Source organism: Schistocerca americana, chromosome 1 (assembly GCF_021461395.2).
Source record: "Schistocerca americana isolate TAMUIC-IGC-003095 chromosome 1, iqSchAmer2.1, whole genome shotgun sequence".
NCBI lineage: Eukaryota > Metazoa > Arthropoda > Insecta > Orthoptera > Acrididae > Schistocerca > Schistocerca americana.
In genome coordinates, this window is record NC_060119.1 from 1,114,380,795 (window position 1) to 1,114,400,713 (window position 19,919).

The window sequence follows — 19,919 nt, forward strand, 5'->3', positions numbered from 1 at the left end:
AGCTACATGATATACTGGATGGCGTACATCAGCTTTCACTCCGTACTATTGAATTAACGCTGACCACAAAATCGCAGAACGTTTGGAGACAACTTGGTACACATCTCAAAGGAAAACATTGCATTCCCGTTATGCTACTCGCACGGTCGCAATGCATTCTTTTGTTTCCTGTAAAATTCAAGGGCTATAAATAGGAGACGTCCCGATGCACCGCAGTTGGGCAAGAGTCCGCTTATGTTTGACGAATGTGGCGGTGCACGCCGCGGGCAGTGTCCGCCGTTATACCGCCGGCCTTGGCGGTCAGCAGCCGGCCGTCGCTCTGCAAGACACCTGTTCTGCTCGTCTGTGCGCATCCTGGAGCTGCCAGCGACTGCACAGCTGACGTCGAACCCCAGCCGCAACTTCGCCCCGGACCAAATCATTGCCATGCCCATGTCCGACACCATCTCGTACCGAAGGGGGCTCGTTATCGACATTTATCAGTAACGTTTACTGGTAAGATCTTACGGCCACAACTTACGCGATAGGCAATTACGTTATCTCTCTCAACATACGACAAGCATTGGTCTTAAGTGCTTCTACCGATTCAAAAACGAAGTAGTCTGATCATAACACATTTTCCATCATACCTTCAGGACAAAATTCTGTAGGTACCGATACTCTGAGCATGCAAAGCATTCGATTGGTAAATACTTTCAACTTCGGACATCTTCATGATTGTTTGGATGGGTCTACTTTTATTCACATCGTACTGATGCTAACACGCGATTCCACGTACTTTTGTTTTTATTGCTGTAAGTGATACAGAGTATCATTTTCCTTTGTTTGGGTTAAACGTTACAAAGCAACAAGAGAGTAGTAATATTGAGGCTCACGAGTGTGCAACTTTTAACGTAAATATTGGATCTGGCAGTTTCTATGATGCTATCTTCAGTCACGTCAATTGTGTGGACATACATAAAAGTATCGCTGTGTTAGCTATTGCCTCAATATTTTCTGCTTGAAGACGCATAGTATCGGCTACCTATGTTCTCTGCAAAATCCCTCATACTCAGCTACAAAAACCAGTACTGTGTGTTAGGTTCGTTAACACAAAACAAACCAAATTACTTCAAATTTCGTCGCATTGTGTACCAGAACACGGTCTCTTATTTAAGTAGAGTAGAAAGCTTCAACAAACAAACTTGTGTGGAGAGGACTAATGCAAACCCCTCAAATGCAAATAATAAAAACTTCTTTTTTACATGGCCACAAATCCACATATCACATATCCATGTATCTCATTAAAGCAATACAAATTAAACGCATTACTAGTTACTTTTCTCACGAATTTAAAATTCTTACTGAAATTCCATACAACATTCTATAGTTCTTACGACCCCATATCCTGTTATTTACGCTAGCTCCGAGCGCAGTCTATGCCATCAGTAATGGAGGCCCACAAGAACAAAGGAAACCAACGTAAAGAGTTTGCCGTTGCGGACAGGTTTTTCATCCCACTTGATCGAACTCTTCACTTATTCAACATAAAAATCCTGCTTCAAGAGATGTCAATACGCAAATCTAAATATTCTTCGAGCCCTGACTGTAGGTCGGTCCTGCAAGAAACAAAGCGCTTTACGGCAAAATATTACTTTCGAGATTACTGCGCTGAAAATTTTATTGTGTTACTAAATCTTACACGAACACGACTAATCTCCTACAGAAATTCATACAAATACTACACAATCAGCAATGTGGCACCTGAGCAATCATGAAATATACTAATTAGCAGAACAGAGAAAAATTTTACCTCCAAACTATCAACTTTCCCCGGGTTACTGCCGTAGTACCCCCTTTACAGATGCGTAATATTACGTACTAATCACGAAGTAGTTTTCAACATGAAATGCGTAAAGCAGTTCCACATTATCTTGCATCGTGATCAAGACAACAATAAATTACGTGGAATCCTACAACATGTAGACGGATGTAAAAATCTGCAGCAATAACAATTGTATTTTTTTCTTACCTTCTGGTGTCCTCTTCAACAATCCAAAAGTGCCAGATCCTAAAGTTGGTCTCTTCCATCCTCTCCAATTGTTGCACAAAGATTCGGGTTCACTGCTCCAACTGCACAGTGAATCCTCTTCGAACCTATCAGAATCCTCGAAAGAAAATCTATCCCCCTCTTCCCAGTCCAGCATCGTACGGGGGTCATCGACCCCCGACACAACTGGACTGCCAGCCAGCTTGGTGGCTGGTTTATTTCACAACAAAGATACAAAACCTGGCATCTACCTCCACTCCTCAGTAAGCTAATCACTCGCGGGGCTGGATTTAACTGATCACTGATAATTCATGTTCTACTTATAATGATAAGACGTAAACTGAAAACACAACAAAGCACACACGGCAATCGACTAACGCAAGTTCTTTCACCAGTTACACACAACACCGCTCTAATCCACCCTCACCAACGCTCCCCTCGCAACCACTCCTTCCCAGCACTTCTGCACTAGCTCGGCCTACCCCCACCGACGACAACAACAAATATGGCGCCCACTACTCTGCTGCCATCATCATTGATTGTTTAGAATCTACAGACGGAATTCACTGCTCTGCTGCCATCGTCATTGATTGCTAAGAATCTACACACGAAATACAATTTTCTTTCTTGGACATCATATTTCTTGGCACGTATCACCAAAATAAAATATTAATTTTATAATTTTAAACATCGGATTACGTTTATTTCGTATGTCTAAGCGAAATATGGGGCAAGGTAAACAGCTATTTGACTATGTAAATTTTAAATTAATTTACTAAATCCAGCATTTTCCTTTGGAGGCAGATTATTGAATAATTGAGAAATATACGATGAGCATTGTCCAAAAATTTGTCTATGATTTATTAAGAGATAATTTCCTATCATAGTACAAAGATTGTATGGTATATATTTGTGTTTTGTAACATAGTGAAAGTGGTGTTATATAGTATTCTTTACTGTATCTAAACGAACAGCAAATTAAATCCACAATCCTCTCAAATACTATACTTTCACAGTACCTGTCATTTTTACATATAAAATAAATAACAACTTGTCGAAATATTGTCTTGTGTAATCCTGTTTGCTTAAGGAGGACGTCAGCATCCGAGAAAGCATAACAATGGATAGTAATAATCTGTTTTATGGCAAGTAACACGATCACATATCACGCGAAAGAACCTTCCTAGGTGCAGTTAATCAGACTGGAAAGTGCTTTAATGATGCTAAGACATCCAGTGAAATGTTTAGATAAATGCAACAGCAATAAAGCATGTTCCAATCGCTTTAAGTATCCTTTTTCTGAGTTTTTAATTATTTATGTATTTTCACCTGAAGTTTAAATGGTTTTGTCTAATTTTCCGTGACATATTAAGCTGTAATAGGCATTACTTTACGTGAATCTAAAAAACCAGTAGGTTCAGATCTTTGTTAATCATATTAATAATAGTGCTTTGAAGAAACGTGGTCTACCAGTCATCTATTGTCATAGACAATAGTTATGTAAGACCTACCAAACTGATTCTACACCACGGTATGTCATGTTAGTATTGTGCATTACCTTTAGAAGGCAAGCTATAGGTAATCTAATTTTACAATGATGTGCCTATGAATCTGAGCACCCTTCTTAGTCACCTACGTCAATTTTTCTCCTGTTAAAAGCGACGTTATTCAACTTTAATCGTAAGTATTGAGTTTATTGAGCCAGAAACTGAAAACGAAAGAATAATAGGCGTACCTGGATGCGTTGTATGAAAAGTAATGCACAGCGTATATGTGTTTCACAGGTGTGTCTATCAAAAGGGCAATACATATACAATTGAACCATTTCAGTGTTCCAGATTTTGTGTATATACAGCTTCAGTTTAGTATGTTTCACGTTGGTTTTCTGGCTAAGTGAAACCTGATATGGTACTTAATGCATCACGTTATTGAAATTCAGTTGTTCCGGAAAACTGGTTCTTTTTGCAGACTGCTACCGAGTTAGTATTAGTAAGTTATTCATTCAATGATAATCCTGCAATGATGTAAGACCTTTGAGCTGTCTGGATACAAGGAAAAATTTAAACCATTCATACAGAGATGTGTTTTATGTGAACAGAACCTGAAACTATTCGAAACACTTCTTTCTTTTGCTGATACACACTATAATACTCTTGTGCAAAATGGAAAACAACGAAACACAAAAGGCACGTCATACAATATATTAAACAACCAAGTTGTTCCCGTTCTTTGAAAGATTTACACTGGTTTTTAAAATTTGTATATTTTCTCGCACGCGTCTGTAAACTTTATTTGTGCTCTGCATTGGTGGTCTGTAAACTTTATTCGTGCTCTGCACTGGAGGATTAAGTGGTGTTTGCAATATTTCATTATGCGCGCCGTTAACTGGGACGACATCTCTTGGTACACTGTACGTACCACGTCAAATAGCAGTCGTTTTCCCATCTGCCGGAAACAGTATCTTTGACCGACCAAAGTGTAGCGTGTACAGCTCTTATATTTCCTTTACGATTGATGCTGCGGTTCGTGTTGAATTTGTGAGGTGAGGCTCCTGTAGTGTTGTGTTGCTGATTAATATATTATTGCAAATTGTAATTAGACTGATACATAGTGAGTAGTGTTCAGCATGTGAATGCGAATTGTTCCTAGCCTTCCTTGTTTGGATGACATGAGATTACTTTCCGTGTGTCGTGTGCCATGCCTGCTACTTTGTTAATTGCATAGGTTAAACTTTACCGTCTGACTTTGCGCTTGAGGTTTTTTATCGGATTCTTTGTTTCAGTTTACACAGTGGAAGTTAAATAATGGCGCCACGGAAAGGAAAAACTCAGCAGGAGCAGGTGCAGGTCTCTCTAGGACCTCAAGTAAGAGAAGGGGAAGTGGTGTTTGGCGTTGCCCACATTTTTGCCAGTTTCAACGACACTTTCGTCCATGTTACCGACTTATCAGGAAGGTATGTATTGTCCTTCAAAGGCATTAAGTCTGAAAATTCGTGTTGGATAGATTCCCGGCCATTGTGCACGCCTAAAGTTTTCTATGCGTTTATACTTGGTCTATATCACTGTGTTAATTTGTGTCACTTGGCTATGAATCTGTACACACGTTGCTCATTCGATTGAATTATCGTGCCAGTGACGAGTGGATGGTTTGTATAACTGCTCAGTAGTAATAATAGGAAAGCTTGCTTCAATATGTTGGAACTACTGGGTATCTTACAAGAAATGATAGTTTAGTGATGAAATTGGCACTGATTTTGCTAATTACAATCTCTGCGTGTGTTAGAAACACTTCGCCTTATTACTAATGTCATAGTTAAAGTGGTATATTTGTAAACATTTTGGACCAGAGTGGCATCTTTCTCTTTCTACTTATAAGAAGAGACAAATAATTCCAATTCTTGGGACATTCATTATTTTGAAATTTTATTTTTTGAGACTTGAAGGAATTGAAGTTATTAATTTGTTCTGGCTATGAAATATTAGTAATTAGTAATATTGTCTATTTTTAAGCAGGCTATACATCAGCTTCTGTTTCGTTTACCATACCTGTTTTCTTTCTCTTGTGCCGTCTTCTCAAGACTGTCCACTGACTCTTGGAGGGGAGTCTGCACTCACATTGTTACATTGTCTTCTAGATGAAACTCCTACAAATGCAGTTGAAGGAAGGCTCAAATGTAACGTGGTCACTGCAGGCAGTACGCTGTTGGCACTGTAGTGTCATGTTTCATGTGCATTTTCCTACAGTTCATGAATTCTTATGATAGATAAAATTCCTCACCTGTATTTTTCATAGTTTATATAGGTTTTGTAATATGCATCAGAGTATTGTGGAAAAGGGGGACATTGTTATCTATGGCTCTGTTGGTGTAAACGTGACACTGTTCCACTGTTTTTCGGACTTCATATTGCCTTGTCTGGTGAAAACTTGTATACACTTTTTCTACATAATCTTTGAGTGAGTGCAAAGTGATAACAGCATATGGAGCATATGAAGTATGGTCAGCGGTACACTACAGGCTATTATATGTGCAAAAACAGGGAAAGAAAACTGAAGTCTTGCTAAAGCTGAAACTCTGCACTCACAAGGAAAAAGAGAAGTTGCAGATATGCAAGTCTTCAGTTTAATGACATACTTCATGGATTTGAGTAGTGCTGGTAGTACTTATATGGCTTTGGCCATTTCCTGAATGTGGCAGTTAAGTCTATTAATGCAGAAGCTAGTTTCTCAGAAACTGTATTTACAGGTTTTTGACAGTGGGCGAGAGACTAATCTGGGTTAAAGTTACGTATTGGACCCCTCACCTGTAATTTTGGGACTAGTGTATCAGGGGATACAACCCTTCGGCTTTGGACAATGACGTCACAAGTTGCCAAACGAGAAGCGATTCCTCTTAGTGTTGTAGCTCCCTTCAGTAGCTGATAAGTGTTTTTTGGCTTTTAAAAAAAAATCTCACGAGATAGAATAAACAGATCCACTTTATTAAACAATCAGTAAAAAAAACGAAACTGAAACATAACAGCAAAAGCGAAAATGGTAAACTGCTCTCTGACGACTTGTGATGTCATTGTCCAAAGCCGACGGGTTGTATCCCCTGCTACACTAGACCCGTAATTTTGGTAGTGGTAACAGGCTGATCTCTGATCTGTAGTGCAGCACGAGATTTAGGTGTTGGAAGGTGGCAATTTGGTTGTGAATTGGTGAAGCCAACGAATGTGAAAGTGGAAAGTATTATTGTGGTAACAAATTGACTGGCAGCAAAGCCTAATGTTTACATTCGCCTCTGCGACGTATTGTAAAATGTAAGGGGAATCCAGTACGTAATTTTTACCCTAATTGGTATCACTTGAGTGCAGAATTACAGTTTCAGCAAGTAGATGAGTTCAGTAAAAGTGACAGGTGATTTCTGTTTGTACAAAGCAGTGAGGGAGAGAAAGTTGGAGAGTAAATAAAAATCTATAAACTATTAACCCTTTAATTTGGTGTATCTAGCTTTCTGTCGTGGTCTACTTTCTTATAATTTTGTTTGTGGCTGGTGATCAATGTTAACAGTGATACTGGTACTATGTAAGAAGGTGGGTGGCGAGGCACATTGGCAAGGAACAGTGCACCACATGTCCCTCCAGCCAATAGTGTTGTTCTACTGCAGCTGTCTTTAGCTTGCATTTTGGGGTGCACATAAATTTTTTGCTTTCAGTATTGTGGGGATTACTTAGCCACACAGTGTTTTATTACAGGTGGCATAAAGCAAACACTATTTCCATGTTAAGATGTAACAGTGATTGTTGCCAAGCACACAGATTCTTCTAGTATAGTCAGAAGCAGAAACAGTGGCTCTTGCCCCAACATTACCAGTTGTCAGGGTAGGTAAGAACTGGCACATAAGGCATGGGATGGAGGCAAGGTGTTCTTAGTCTCTCTGCACAAAGTGCATCGTGCTGCCATTTTCTTACCTGCCCACCACTATAACTTGTTTTGGCTGATCACAACATAGTTGACAAACTGAATGCATAAAGTCATTTCCTGTTTTTTGATTATGTTGTTGTAGACATCTCTTTCGCTGTTTACATCTTAAATTTTTTACGCATAGTTTTCTCATGTAGATTGGCCTGTGTCTCTTGAATGTGCATTGCAATTGTCTGCAGTAATAATTCTTAGCCCTTTTGTTGCTACAGAGGTGCTTTCTACATTCCATGCTGAGTGCAGCATTGTTGTGGCTGTACTTCTTGCCAAATACTTATGCTGAGGGACAGCATTCTGGCCACTATGAAATACTGATTTTTATAAAAACTATTTGCTTAAAAAATTTGATTTTTGCAAATCTTACGGTCTGATATATTCATTTGATAAAGGACTGAATTTCTATTTGTTATTCCTCGTAGAAGATATGGAAGTAACTCACTGCAGCAGTGAGAGGGTGGCAGCTCAGGGTGCATACAGACATCAAAAGCACTGTAAGAAAACCCAAGTGCCACATGTATACATGTCCTCAGCACCTGTGGAACAGGACGTTTATATATGTTTGCAGCAGTGACAAGGTTAACAAACATTTAAAATGCTCTACCTTCATTTTTAAGATCTGACTTGAGAGCAGTTATGTGCATTCAGTACTTGGGCATCCTTGGACAAGAACAAGGAACGCAGATGACAATCTGTTCTGTGTGAGTGTATGCAATTGTGTTAATGAACTGACAATTATTATAGCACATTGTATAACTGAGTATTACGATTCGTGAGAATCATATCTTACAGCTTAATTCATCAGCTTCATGAAATTCAATGCTAGATAAACTAATGCAATACATTCTCTTAAAGTTTGGGTTGAAAAATGGGAGTCGCTATGAATTTGTGTTCAATACCGTTATGTCATATGTTGCTGCATGTGAAAGATAGATAACTTACTGAATTATTTCTTAAACCTTGAAAGAAATTGCTATTTGCCTCCAGTCTCAAAGATGGAGTGTATGTAAACCGCTCTGTTACAAATGAGCATTACAGTGAAAAAGCCAGAATGAAATATTCAGAAAGCCCTCCTATCTCAAAATGGTTTGAGGATCAGTAAGAGATTTTGCCACATGATAGCACAGAGGCAAAGTATTTTGTCGTATTATTAATATGTAGAACTTCTATGTTTTCCACGATATTCAAATAATTGCAGATTTTTTTCAATGAAATAATCTAATTTTTAAGGATTGTCGATAGCTAATAAGATGAGAATTGCTGTTGGTTTATAACAACAAAAGTAAAGAAGTTGCACGGTCATTTTTATTCTGAGAATGGGCTTTTTCATCAACTGTTGATCTGACTTGCCTTTAGTTGCTACTTTAATAATAAATTGTTATAGGATTCAGTCGCAATTTCAACTGTATTACAATGTTAGTGTGATGAATATTTAGAATCAGTGTCTTGTTCTTTCTTGCCACATTACTTTTCAACTAGACCCACGTATTCAGTTGGATTGAAAGGTGTGTAATGTGGGGGAAGCTTGATTAAACTATGGCCTTCAGTGTCAGCCAGTTTGTTGGGCTGGCAGCATGGAGTTTTGGCTTGTGCAGCACTACAAGTTCCATTAACTTCACTTAATACATGCTAAACTCGGTCCGCTGAAACGTCTCGCTTCAAGGTCACTTCCCAAGCACATTAGAGTAGGTAGTATAACTAACAAACAAGTGATGAAAGGGAAGCGCCTCGTCTTCTGAACAATAACAGCACTGAACGAAAGCCGGTTCTGGCATCGATGCTACCACGTTGCCGTAAATATGCAATCCATCCAGGATAAAACTGCTGTTCACAATAAAACTCATATCCATAAAATGTCACGTACTGAAATCCCTTTTCCTACTAACAGGTGTTGGCCCCAGTGTTGGGGTCAGCTTTTTAAACTAGACACAGCGTGTCAGAGGAGGAATGGTCAATACAGGGCTATGACAGGAACACTGTTAGAAGAAAAAACAGCATATGGATCTATGCCTTATGTCAAATGGTTTCAGAGATAGAAAATCTTCAATATACATTTGGTTTTTGGCTAGTGGCACATTGTTATGCCTATCCAACCTTTTTGATGTTTTTTTTCTATCCCAACCTACCTTATTGCTTTCAACCTGTTTATTCAGGATTTTTTCTGTCATCAAACTAGCCCACTGAATTTACGTATGTCCTTGGTTGTAAGCACATGTTGTAAGTGAAGGAGTGTGAGGGACTGAGTGTGTGTCAGTGAGAAGCATCAGTTAATTGTGTTTGTACATGTACTGGCTAAATGCCACAGATCTACACTAATGAAGAATACGGCTTCTACGATGGTTGTCCTCCTCCTGCTGCTGTTGAATACTATTGGTGACATGTCAGATTTCTGATAGTAAAGTGTTAACCAGTCTTTTCGGCACATTAAATGAAACAGATATTCCTCAAATTTTCTACTGAATGTGTTTAAAAATCTGTGCAGGAAAACCAACAGTTTGTTGAAAAGGTGCAGCGTATTGCTGCTACAAGCACATAGTTACTTTTGGCATGTATCAGTGTCGCATGAACATCCGTACGACAAATGTTACATGTGGTGAATTTGTCCCTGTTTCAGATACAGTGTGCCCACAATCTTCACTTTGGCAACAATACCCTCACTTATTAAATGATGATCATTTGCTTTCATTAATACTATTTACTGAAGAAATTTTATACAGAATGAATCATCGACAATTTTAATAATCGAGGGTCACAGGAAAATCCGCATTCAGTGGAAGCTAATTATCAGTTCAGTTTTCAATAAGTGCCATTCAGAAGGGCAAGTGACAAGCATTTTGTGGAAAATGTATGTTGAACACGTTGACATTGCTTCGGCCACACTGACTGCAATGTACTACCAGCATGATGGAGCCCCTGCACGTGTTACATCTCGTCCGCACTAATCACTGGAATCGTTGTGGTAGTAGAATTAACTGGCCACCAAGATCATCAGACCTTACCTAGATTTTTGTTTTTGGGTTGTGTGAATTGTACTAGCAAATGGTAAATACAGAAAATGAGTTGCTTGGTTGCACCACAGATTTTGCAGTCCTCATTAGGGAATGTGCAGAGGCACTATACAAGCAACAAGTTTTCCCAAGAATGCATAAATGCATTGAAGTTCAGTGGGATAGTGTAACATTTATTGTGAACTGTAAAACAGCTGTAATGTAATATTCACAATAATAATGCTTAGATGTGAATGTACTATAAATTTGTATTTTTCAATTGGTGCCTTGTAAAACACACATTGGACTGTCAACACTTTGGAGATCTTTTGGATCTTGCCAGTGTCAGTTGGGCTGCAATTTTTTTGACAGGTGAGCCACATATCACTTGAAAACTGGCCTCCCTTTATATGAGAACAATATGTGGATGTCTCGCGACTTGATCCTAATTGGTGCTGCTTTGTGCTGTAAATTTCTTGAATTATTTCAACAGAAACATTAGTGAAGGTAACAGCTGGTGTCTTAAATGACTGGGCCATTATGATCCCATTGACGTGATTTTGTGTATGGACTCATTAGGTTTCACAGTTCGCTGTAATTGTGCTACAAATACATCATGGCTGTTGACTCGGCAAGAAATTTTGTGGGCTTAAAAGGAAGAAATTAGTCAGTAACTCTACTTGAAGTTTTTTTTTTTTTTTTAGGGTGGGGGTACTTATATTTTCTATAAATTGTTTTAAAATTTGTAATTTCACAAATTAAAGTAAAACTGAAAAATAAATCTTGAAGCTTGGTCCTTTTTCAGTGCATATTACTCCTGGAGATACATTAGTTACATGTGCGTCAGTAATGCTTTAAATAAAGGGCCATAAGTTGTCAGTTTCTCAGGCCCAGTATCCTTTTAAGTGGCAATTCTCCAGAGTGTTAAGTAACTGTTTTACATTTTTATACCTGACTGAGTACTGAATAATACAGAAAATAAGTATTAGTGTACTCTACTTGTCGGCAGTTTCATCTCAAATTGTACAGGACGTGGTGATTCTTGATCGTGAATCTACCTAGAAAAACTGTTAGACCTCGCTATCATTTGTGTTGAGAAGTAAAATATTTTCATTCTATCTTGGTTTTTGTAAATGGTAGTCCTGTGAAAAATGTATATTTTCTAAAGAACTCTAAAGACGGTTGAGAACTAAAAAAAACACAACCAATAAACGAAAAGTACTGGATACCTAGTAGGTGTTTAGCTTTAAAGCTCTCTCTTTATATGTTAAAATTTAGTTGACATACACACATACTCTTATGGGCTTCCTTTTTAACGTATAAATTTAAGAAAATACAAAAATTTTAATATTTTCTGCTCAAAATTTCTTTTGTAATTTGGAAAGTCTCAGAATGCCAACTTCTTCCTGTATTATCAGATGAAAGTGATGATTATAAACACATTCTCTGCTCCAGCTCTCTCTATTTGAATATTTATACAAAAAATTTAAAAATCACATTTCAAAAGTGTTTTCAAATTATTTACTTGAAAATGCCCCTTACAAAATTTGTGAAAATTGCACAATGTATTGTTTGGTTAATGTGTTATTAGTTACTGCAGTCAAAGTGGGGGATATTTTTCCGTGTGAAGTGGTACAAACTTTTCAGTATTCTGCATATGTTGCATCATTGAATTACTAATGTAAAATATGCATGTTGACAATACTGTGTATAGCTCTTTCCTGTTTACGACAAACAAGTGAGAACTTGCATGGGAGTGAGTCAGCATAGAGTTTTGTGTTTGGATTGAAGTTAGTGTTGGAGAGGAAATAGAGTAGTGGAAGGGTTATGGTGTATACACCCCAGGGCAACTGGGAAATCATGGTAAAACCTGAGAATTTTTTCATCCAGGAGAAGACTGGAAAAAATCCGTGTTTTTTTTAGAATTCTGGGAATTTTTCATGGTTTTAGTTTTGACTGGTAAGAACTGAAACTTATAACAGAGTTACTTGAGCCTGCTACTGCAGAATAATACGGCAGCAGTAAACATGAACAAGAGAAAAACACCAGTAAAAAATATAAGTTGCAAAGAAAATGTGCCATTTACAACAACAAAACTCAGTGTGCACACATGCATCTGCTAACAGCAAAACTGAAGCTGGGTATGAGCCTTGCCTTCTCCCACTTCTCACTACTTGAGCTGTGGCTGTCAGATGTATAAGCAGTAGCTTCAAGCAGCCAGATGCTATCCGGAAATAAATTTTCTGGCATGCCGAAGCTGCCAGATACGCGCAGAGCAGTCAGAGGTGTTAGTGGGAGTAGTCTGCATGTGACTGCGGTTACATTTTGTGATTTTGTTGTTCTCTCTTTGCTTACAGCTCTCATGTGAGATGGAAACAAAAGCAGATTTATGTGGCTAGGAGCTATCAAACAGATTAAAAGTACATTTACATAGTTACGGAAGACTAAAATATGTTATTAATTTCAGTTTCCTGATTTTATTTGCACATTATTGGCAATCGAGCAGTCCCAATCATCTTCACAGTTAACGTCTACGATGTGTAAATGGAATGAGGTCAACACTTCGAAAACCCTTCCAGCTGCACCACTTTTCCTCGTGGTTTTATGTACTGGAAATGGTCAGTCCTTAGAGATGGTAATCCGTTTATTATTGAGAGAAAGATGTTTATGCAATTGCCGGCCCTGTGAAATCCTGTTCTTGTGATTCTCAAACCCACAACTGGTTGCTGCTTTGCTTCTCCATGGCTATCCTGTTCCTGTTCCTGTGGTGGTATTTACACTAGGCTGCTTGACAGTCTGACCAAGGCCAAACTCCAAACATATGTCTCTGATCAGGATGTCATTGCTGTCTGTCGGTTGATGAAAAAGGTAGATGCTTCCTTAGTGCCCACACGCACTCTTTTTCCTCACCTTTGATAGAGTGGTGCTTCCATCCAAGATCAAAGCAGGCTACAGAGTTATCACAGTTCGACAATACATTCCGAACCTGATGCACTGCTACCAGTGTCGTCGTTTCAACCACACTCACGTCTTGTGGACACCCACCCAAGTGTGTACTCTGCGGTAGAGATACGCATGAGGGCAATTGTCCACCTCCTTCTCCCCGGTGTATCAACTGCCTTTAGAGGTTGTTCCGTGTATCTTACGAACAGGCTGTCCAGGAGATCTGGGCAAGGAAAAGTCTCTCACAAGTTACTGGCTAGTTGCAAACCCTGTGTTCTACCGTCTGACGCTTACAGTCCTGTTCTTGCCACATCTTGCTCCTTGAAGGACGTGGCCATGCAGGCATGTGACCTCAGATTCAGCTCTTAGGATGTGAAATCGCCCAGAGTCATGACAGCATTGCTGTCCGCTCGTCCAGCTGTTCAACAAGCCATCAAACTATCGCCTCACGGGGTGAATTCAACAGCTACACAATCGGCAGGCTGGAAAGGGCAGAAGGAATACTCCTGTGAAGACTTCCTATGTCCCTCCAGAGAACCAACACCTAAGTCTTCCTCTGGCTAGCCGGAAAGGCTCGAAGAAGTTCAACAAAGGCAAATGGTCTTCGCCTTTGCAGACTCAAAGATGCTCTTTGACGGTATTGTTGTGAGATACCTTCGCTCGGCTGGCCTCCGTGTCGCCTGTGTACACCACCAACCGTTTTTCTGCGTTGGTCTCCACAGGCTGACAGCACATGAAAGCCGACACTTCTGTTGACCTGGTGGAACAGAATCCTCCTGCCTCTGTGCTCTGTAGTAGCGAGTCTTCACATGCTGGCTCTTGACAGGCACTGAGGTGACACCCCTTCGTTTTCTCCTCAGTCTGACTGTCCTCCAATGGAATGTTCATGGCCTTCGATCCAACAAAGAGTATTTATGGTTGCTTTTAGAATTGCAGCGTACACTTGTATCCTGCCTTCAGGAAACAAATTATGTCCTCATGACCGCTTTGAACTTTTGCATTCCTTCCTGGTCTGTTTACATACTGAATCTTCTTTTCCAGTACATAATAAACTACTAAATAACCATATAAACTAACTCAAAGATAAAATCTATAGGTACCGTAGCTTATTTATCCGTGTGTCACATTTCCTGATAGTTTGCCAAACAAATCGTACTAAAAGACGCATTTTGTAGAGATCTGTAGTATGGTACATGTTAGGTTTGTGGCATGCTTACAGTTTTTGATATTTTTATTTCTAAACTTCAGATGTTTAATGTTTTGTGCATTCAAACTGCGGTGTTCATGAGTTTGTGTGATGAAATAGTGATGTTTCTATGTTGTTATGAAACTTGTTCTGTGAGTGGTTGATATGAGCAACTGCCATGCAAAATGTACAGACCGTATTTGTTGTATTTACACTTGTGTATTACAAAAATATACGTTATAAGTGATATAGCGTACACAGCCACTCAGCCACGTTGTACAGTGCTTTGTTAAAATTGCATTTACTGTTTTTGTTCTTGAGTCATGTTTATATTGAATCTGGGTGCAGCAAGTTCTTTCACTTCCATCCTAACTACATGCTACAGAAGTTTTACCTCATAAATTGCACACATTGCGTTGCTTTCGAACTCTTGGTATGCTGCTATTCACAAGAAAGTAAGTCACTAAACTCATGCATAATACTCTCACAAAAGAAACTTGCTAATAATGCACATTACCCACAGTCAGCATGCAAGGAAACTAAGGTAATGGGACATACTTCACGCACTTTTCGTTTAATCGTTGGTGAAATTCTCATTAGGTGGTGATACCTGTGTTACCATATCAAGGGCACTTTAGTGAGACGTTGACAAACTTATTCTACCGCTGTTAGAACAGCTAATGGGAGAAAAAATGACTGTCTAAAACACTATCAAAACATATCTAAAAACAAAGATGATGTAACTTACCGAACGAAAGTGTTGGCATGTTGATAGACACACAAACACACACACAAAATTCAAGCTTTTGCAACCAACGGTTGTTTCATCAGGAAGGAGAGAAGGAGAGGGAAAGACGAAAGGATGTGGGTTTTAAGGGAGAGGGTAAGGAGTCATTCCAATCCCGGGAGCGGAAAGACTTACCTTAGGGGGGAAAAAAGACAGGTATACACTCGCGCGCACACATATATATCCATCCGCAACCCCTAAGGTAAGTCTTTTCGCTCCCGGGATTGGAATGACTCCTTACCCTCTCCCATAAAACCCACATTTTTCATCTTTCCCTCTCCGTGTCTCTTTCCTGATGAGCAACCGTTGGTTGCGAAAAGCTTGAATTTTGTGTGTCTATCAACATGCCAATGCTTTCGTTTGGTAAGTTACATCATTTTTGTTTTTAGGTATATTTTTCCCACGTGGAATGTTTCCCTCTATTATACACAATCAAAACAATAATACTAAATGTCAATTAAAGACTCATCAAAACATAGTAGTTATACAGAGACAGGGATTCGCTAGTAAAGTTTCAGCAACTCAGTTCATTCCCTTTTGATGTAAGCTGTGAAACATGAAAATTGTGTGCAGGTTGGTAGGACACCCTTAGGCTGAAACACCAGAGTCTTCAGGATGCCCATAGGAGCTGTACTCAAAGGAAACCACTCCCCCAAACATCCACTACATAGAGCTAAGCGGAATTTCAAGATGCGCCTTAAGACTAGCCAGCACCTATTTGAAAACCATCACATCACATGTCAACAGTTACTTAAAACATTGACTGGCATTGTTTATATCTGTGTAGGAAATATGGATAATGTTTTCTGATAATTTAAATTCTATAACACGCTATTGAGAAATTTATTTTAATGTACGAGGGGGAGTCAAATCAAAACCTTAAATATTTTTTCAATATTATTTATTATGCAGAAGTGGTACAAAGCTGTATCACTTTTCAACATAATCTCCCCCATGCCACTGCAAGTCCTCCAGCACTTACAAGGTGCATAAATTCTTTTAGCAAAAAATTCTTGTGCTAGTCTGTGCAACAACTCATGCACCGCGTGGTGTACCTCTTCATCAGAATGGAACTTCTTTCCTCCCATTGCGTCTTTGAGTTGCTCAAACATATGGGAATCACTTGGGGCAAAATCTGGTGAGTATGGTTGATGAGGAAGACACTCAAAATGCACGTCTGTGATTGTTGCAACTGCTGTACGGGCAGTGTGGGGCCTTGCATTGTCATGTCCCAAAAGGACGCCTGCTGACAGCAATCCACATCACTTTGATTTGATTGTCAGCCGCAGATGATTTTTTAGGAGATCTGTGTATGATGCAATGGGGACAGTGGTCCCTCTAGGCATGTAATGCTCCAAAATGATGCCTTTTTCGTCCCAAAAGAGTCAGCATAACCTTCCCTGCTGATGGTTCTGTTCGAAAATTCTTTGGTTTTGGTGATGCAGAATTGTGCCATTCCTTGGTCGCTCTCTTTGTTTCCGGTTGGTGGAAGTTAATCCAGGTTTCATCCCCAGTAACTAATCTTGCAAGTAAGCCATCACCTCATTCAAAGTGCCGTAGAAGTTCTTCACAAGCAATAACACGTCATTCTCTCATTTCAGGAGTCAGCTGCCGTGTACCCATCTTGCAGACACTTTGTGAAACTGGAGCACATCATGCACAATGTGATGTGTTGACCCATGACTAATCTGTAAACATGCTGCAATGTCATTCTGTGTCACTCGGGTTTTCCTTCACTATGGATTCAACTGCTGCAATGTTCTGTGGAGTCACAACTCATTGTGCCTGACCTGGATGAGGAGCATCTTCAACTGAAGTCACACCATTTGCGAACTTCCTACTCAATTTGTAGACTTGGTGCTGTGACAAACACGCATTACCATACTGAACCTTCATTCGTCAATGAATTTCACTAGGTTTCACACCTTCACTACGCGAAAACCGAATAGCAGAACGCTGTTCTTCCCTGGTGCAAGTCGCAAGTGGGGCAGCCATCTTTATACTGATACTGCGATGGTATGTGTGCATCTGCATGAACTGAACTGCCAGCTACAGACCATTCTGCACGCTGTTTGTAGGACGCTGACCAACTAACTAAATAAAGGCGTAAAATTTCGATTTGTTATTACAAATTTAAGGTTTTCATTTGACTCATACTCGTATATTTTTGGGTGGCCCCAGAGCCTGTAATTACGAAACGTGCCTGCCAGGGACTCCAACCCAATACATTATTGTATAGACGGTTTCAAGAAGTTAGTCGTATGCCTGGGGACCTCCCTTTGTGACATTGTGTTGTACACTCATTTGATGAAAAAGGAATAGTCAGCATTGGCCGAATATATTTTGAAATGTTATTTACGCTCTACAAATTGAACTCGTGCTCACTTGCAGTATACAGACTGAAGTATTAAAATCAGACTCCTTTAAGTTAGGGTGCTGTACAACTCCAACATAGCAGAAGATACTTAACAACCATTGCCTCACATAGACAGCAAAAATGTCAACATGTGGCAATGATTGTTGTACCTTTGAGTAATTTACATACGGGGCTGTTCATATGCATAACAATTCTTATACTTAGATTTCAATAACATGTTGTTACAATAGATCAGCTGCTTCATACTCATTTATCATTCCTGTTCTAGGGAAACTATTGCCAGAGTTACTGGAGGCATGAAGGTTAAGGCGGACAGAGACGAAGCGTCGCCCTATGCTGCTATGTTGGCTGCTCAGGTATGACCTACTGCTCTTTTTTCCTAATTGTTTTCTCGTCAAAGACATGGTACAGTTGTTACTCAAATGTTAAATATAATGTAGTAGTGATCATTAGTTTGTCTTGTCTTCAAGAAAGAAACTCGCACATGTGTCACTGCAAATTTCTGCATCCTATGGAAATTTGTACATAATTCATAGGCTTAGTCAAGAGTAAAATATAAATTGGCGGGGGGGGGGGGGGCTGGGCTGTGTGTCTTTGCTTTGTGTATAATTGTTAAATCTGTGAAACAAATATTCCTACTTATGTTCAAGATATTGTAAACTTTTGTATATGATGTATTTCTTATGCATTTTACTCTGGAATACAGGATGTTGCAGAGAAATGCAAGACATTGGGAATCACAGCACTGCACATAAAGTTACGTGCAACTGGTGGCAATAAGACAAAAACTCCTGGCCCAGGAGCACAGTCGGCCCTACGTGCTCTGGCCCGGTCCAACATGAAGATTGGGCGAATTGAAGATGTGACGCCAATTCCCTCAGATTCCACACGCAGGAAGGGTGGACGACGTGGTCGTAGGTTGTGAAGTGACTGTATACTTGTGTGGAACTTGTACTACTGTTATATATTCCTATCCAATGAAATAAAATATTTGACATATGCTGTGGTGCCTGCTTTACATCTCCATTTTTCTATAGGCAATAGTATATTATGCGCAGTTTCCTGCGGAATATCATGACTTATTCAGTGAAAATGTACCTCACAACTCTGATAAATGTTTACTTGCCTTCATAGTATGTGTTGAAGATGTTACTGCATAATGATTTTTGTGAAGTTTGTAGTGTGCTTAAACAGAAGCATTGGTGGTGAAGCTAGATAATTCAGTTCAAGAATTGTCTGCTACTTAACAGAGGCAAATCCTTTTATAAGAATATACAAAAATTATTAAGACTGGCCTAGTAAGTTTCTGGGCAGGGTTTCGTAATCAAAATTTCATCTACTGCGTCTGCCCTACAAATCCAATAAGCCTGTAATAGGAACTGTAAATGACCCTGTATTTAATGTTTAAGAAAGCGAATTTTAAACCTAGTATATGATGACAGATACAGAAACTTTATTTTACATAAGCAATATATATATATATATGTAAACAAAGATGATGTGACTTACCAAACGAAAGTGCTGGCATGTCGATAGACACACAAACATACACACAAAATTCAAGCTTTCGCAACAAACTGTTGCCTCATCAGGAAAGAGGGAAGGAGAGGGAAAGACAAAAGGATGTGGGTTTTAAGGGAGAGGGTAAGGAGTCATTCCAATCCCGGGAGCGGAAAGACTTACCTTAGGGGGAAAAAAAGACAGGTATACACTCGCACACACACTCATATCCATCCGCACATACACAGACACGAGCATATATATATATATATATATATATATATATATATATATATATATATATATATATATATATGGTTATAATAGAGGGAAACATTCCATGTAGGAAAAATATATCTAAAAACAAAGATGATGTGACTTCCCAAATGAAAGTGCTGGCAGGTCGACAGACACACAAACATACACACAAAATTCAAGCTTTCCCAACAAACTGTTGCCTCATTCCTGATGAGGCAACAGTTTGTTGCGAAAGCTTGAATTTTGTGCGTATGTTTGTGTTTGTTTGTGTGTCTGTCGACCTGCCAGCACTTTCATTTGGTAAGTCACATCATCTTTGTTTTTAGATATATTTTTCCTACGTGGAATGTTTCCCTCTATTATAACCATATCATTAATTTGAACCCAACAACTGC

The 19,919-nt window shown here is 39.2% G+C and overlaps 2 protein-coding genes across 2 annotated transcripts in view; one reads left to right on the forward strand and one right to left on the reverse strand.

Moving 5' to 3' along the window:
* The window catches only part of LOC124618709 (zinc finger SWIM domain-containing protein 8 homolog), a 521,177-nt gene extending 518,708 nt beyond the window's left edge, over positions 1–2,469 (reverse strand). Inside the window, exon 1 of the mRNA XM_047145371.1 lies at positions 2,012–2,469. Coding sequence (XP_047001327.1) covers positions 2,012–2,186 — 175 coding nt within the window. The 5' untranslated portion in view covers positions 2,187–2,469. The remainder of the gene's footprint in view (positions 1–2,011) is intronic.
* A 1,995-nt stretch (positions 2,470–4,464) lies between these two features.
* LOC124550816 (40S ribosomal protein S14a) lies at positions 4,465–18,765 on the forward strand. Its single transcript, XM_047125543.1, has 4 exons — positions 4,465–4,571; positions 4,812–4,982; positions 18,035–18,122; positions 18,473–18,765. The coding sequence occupies exons 2-4, from the start codon at positions 4,834–4,836 to the stop codon at positions 18,689–18,691; spliced, it is 456 nt and encodes a 151-aa protein (XP_046981499.1). The 5' UTR covers positions 4,465–4,571; positions 4,812–4,833; the 3' UTR covers positions 18,692–18,765.
* Positions 18,766–19,919: the final 1,154 nt, after the last annotated feature.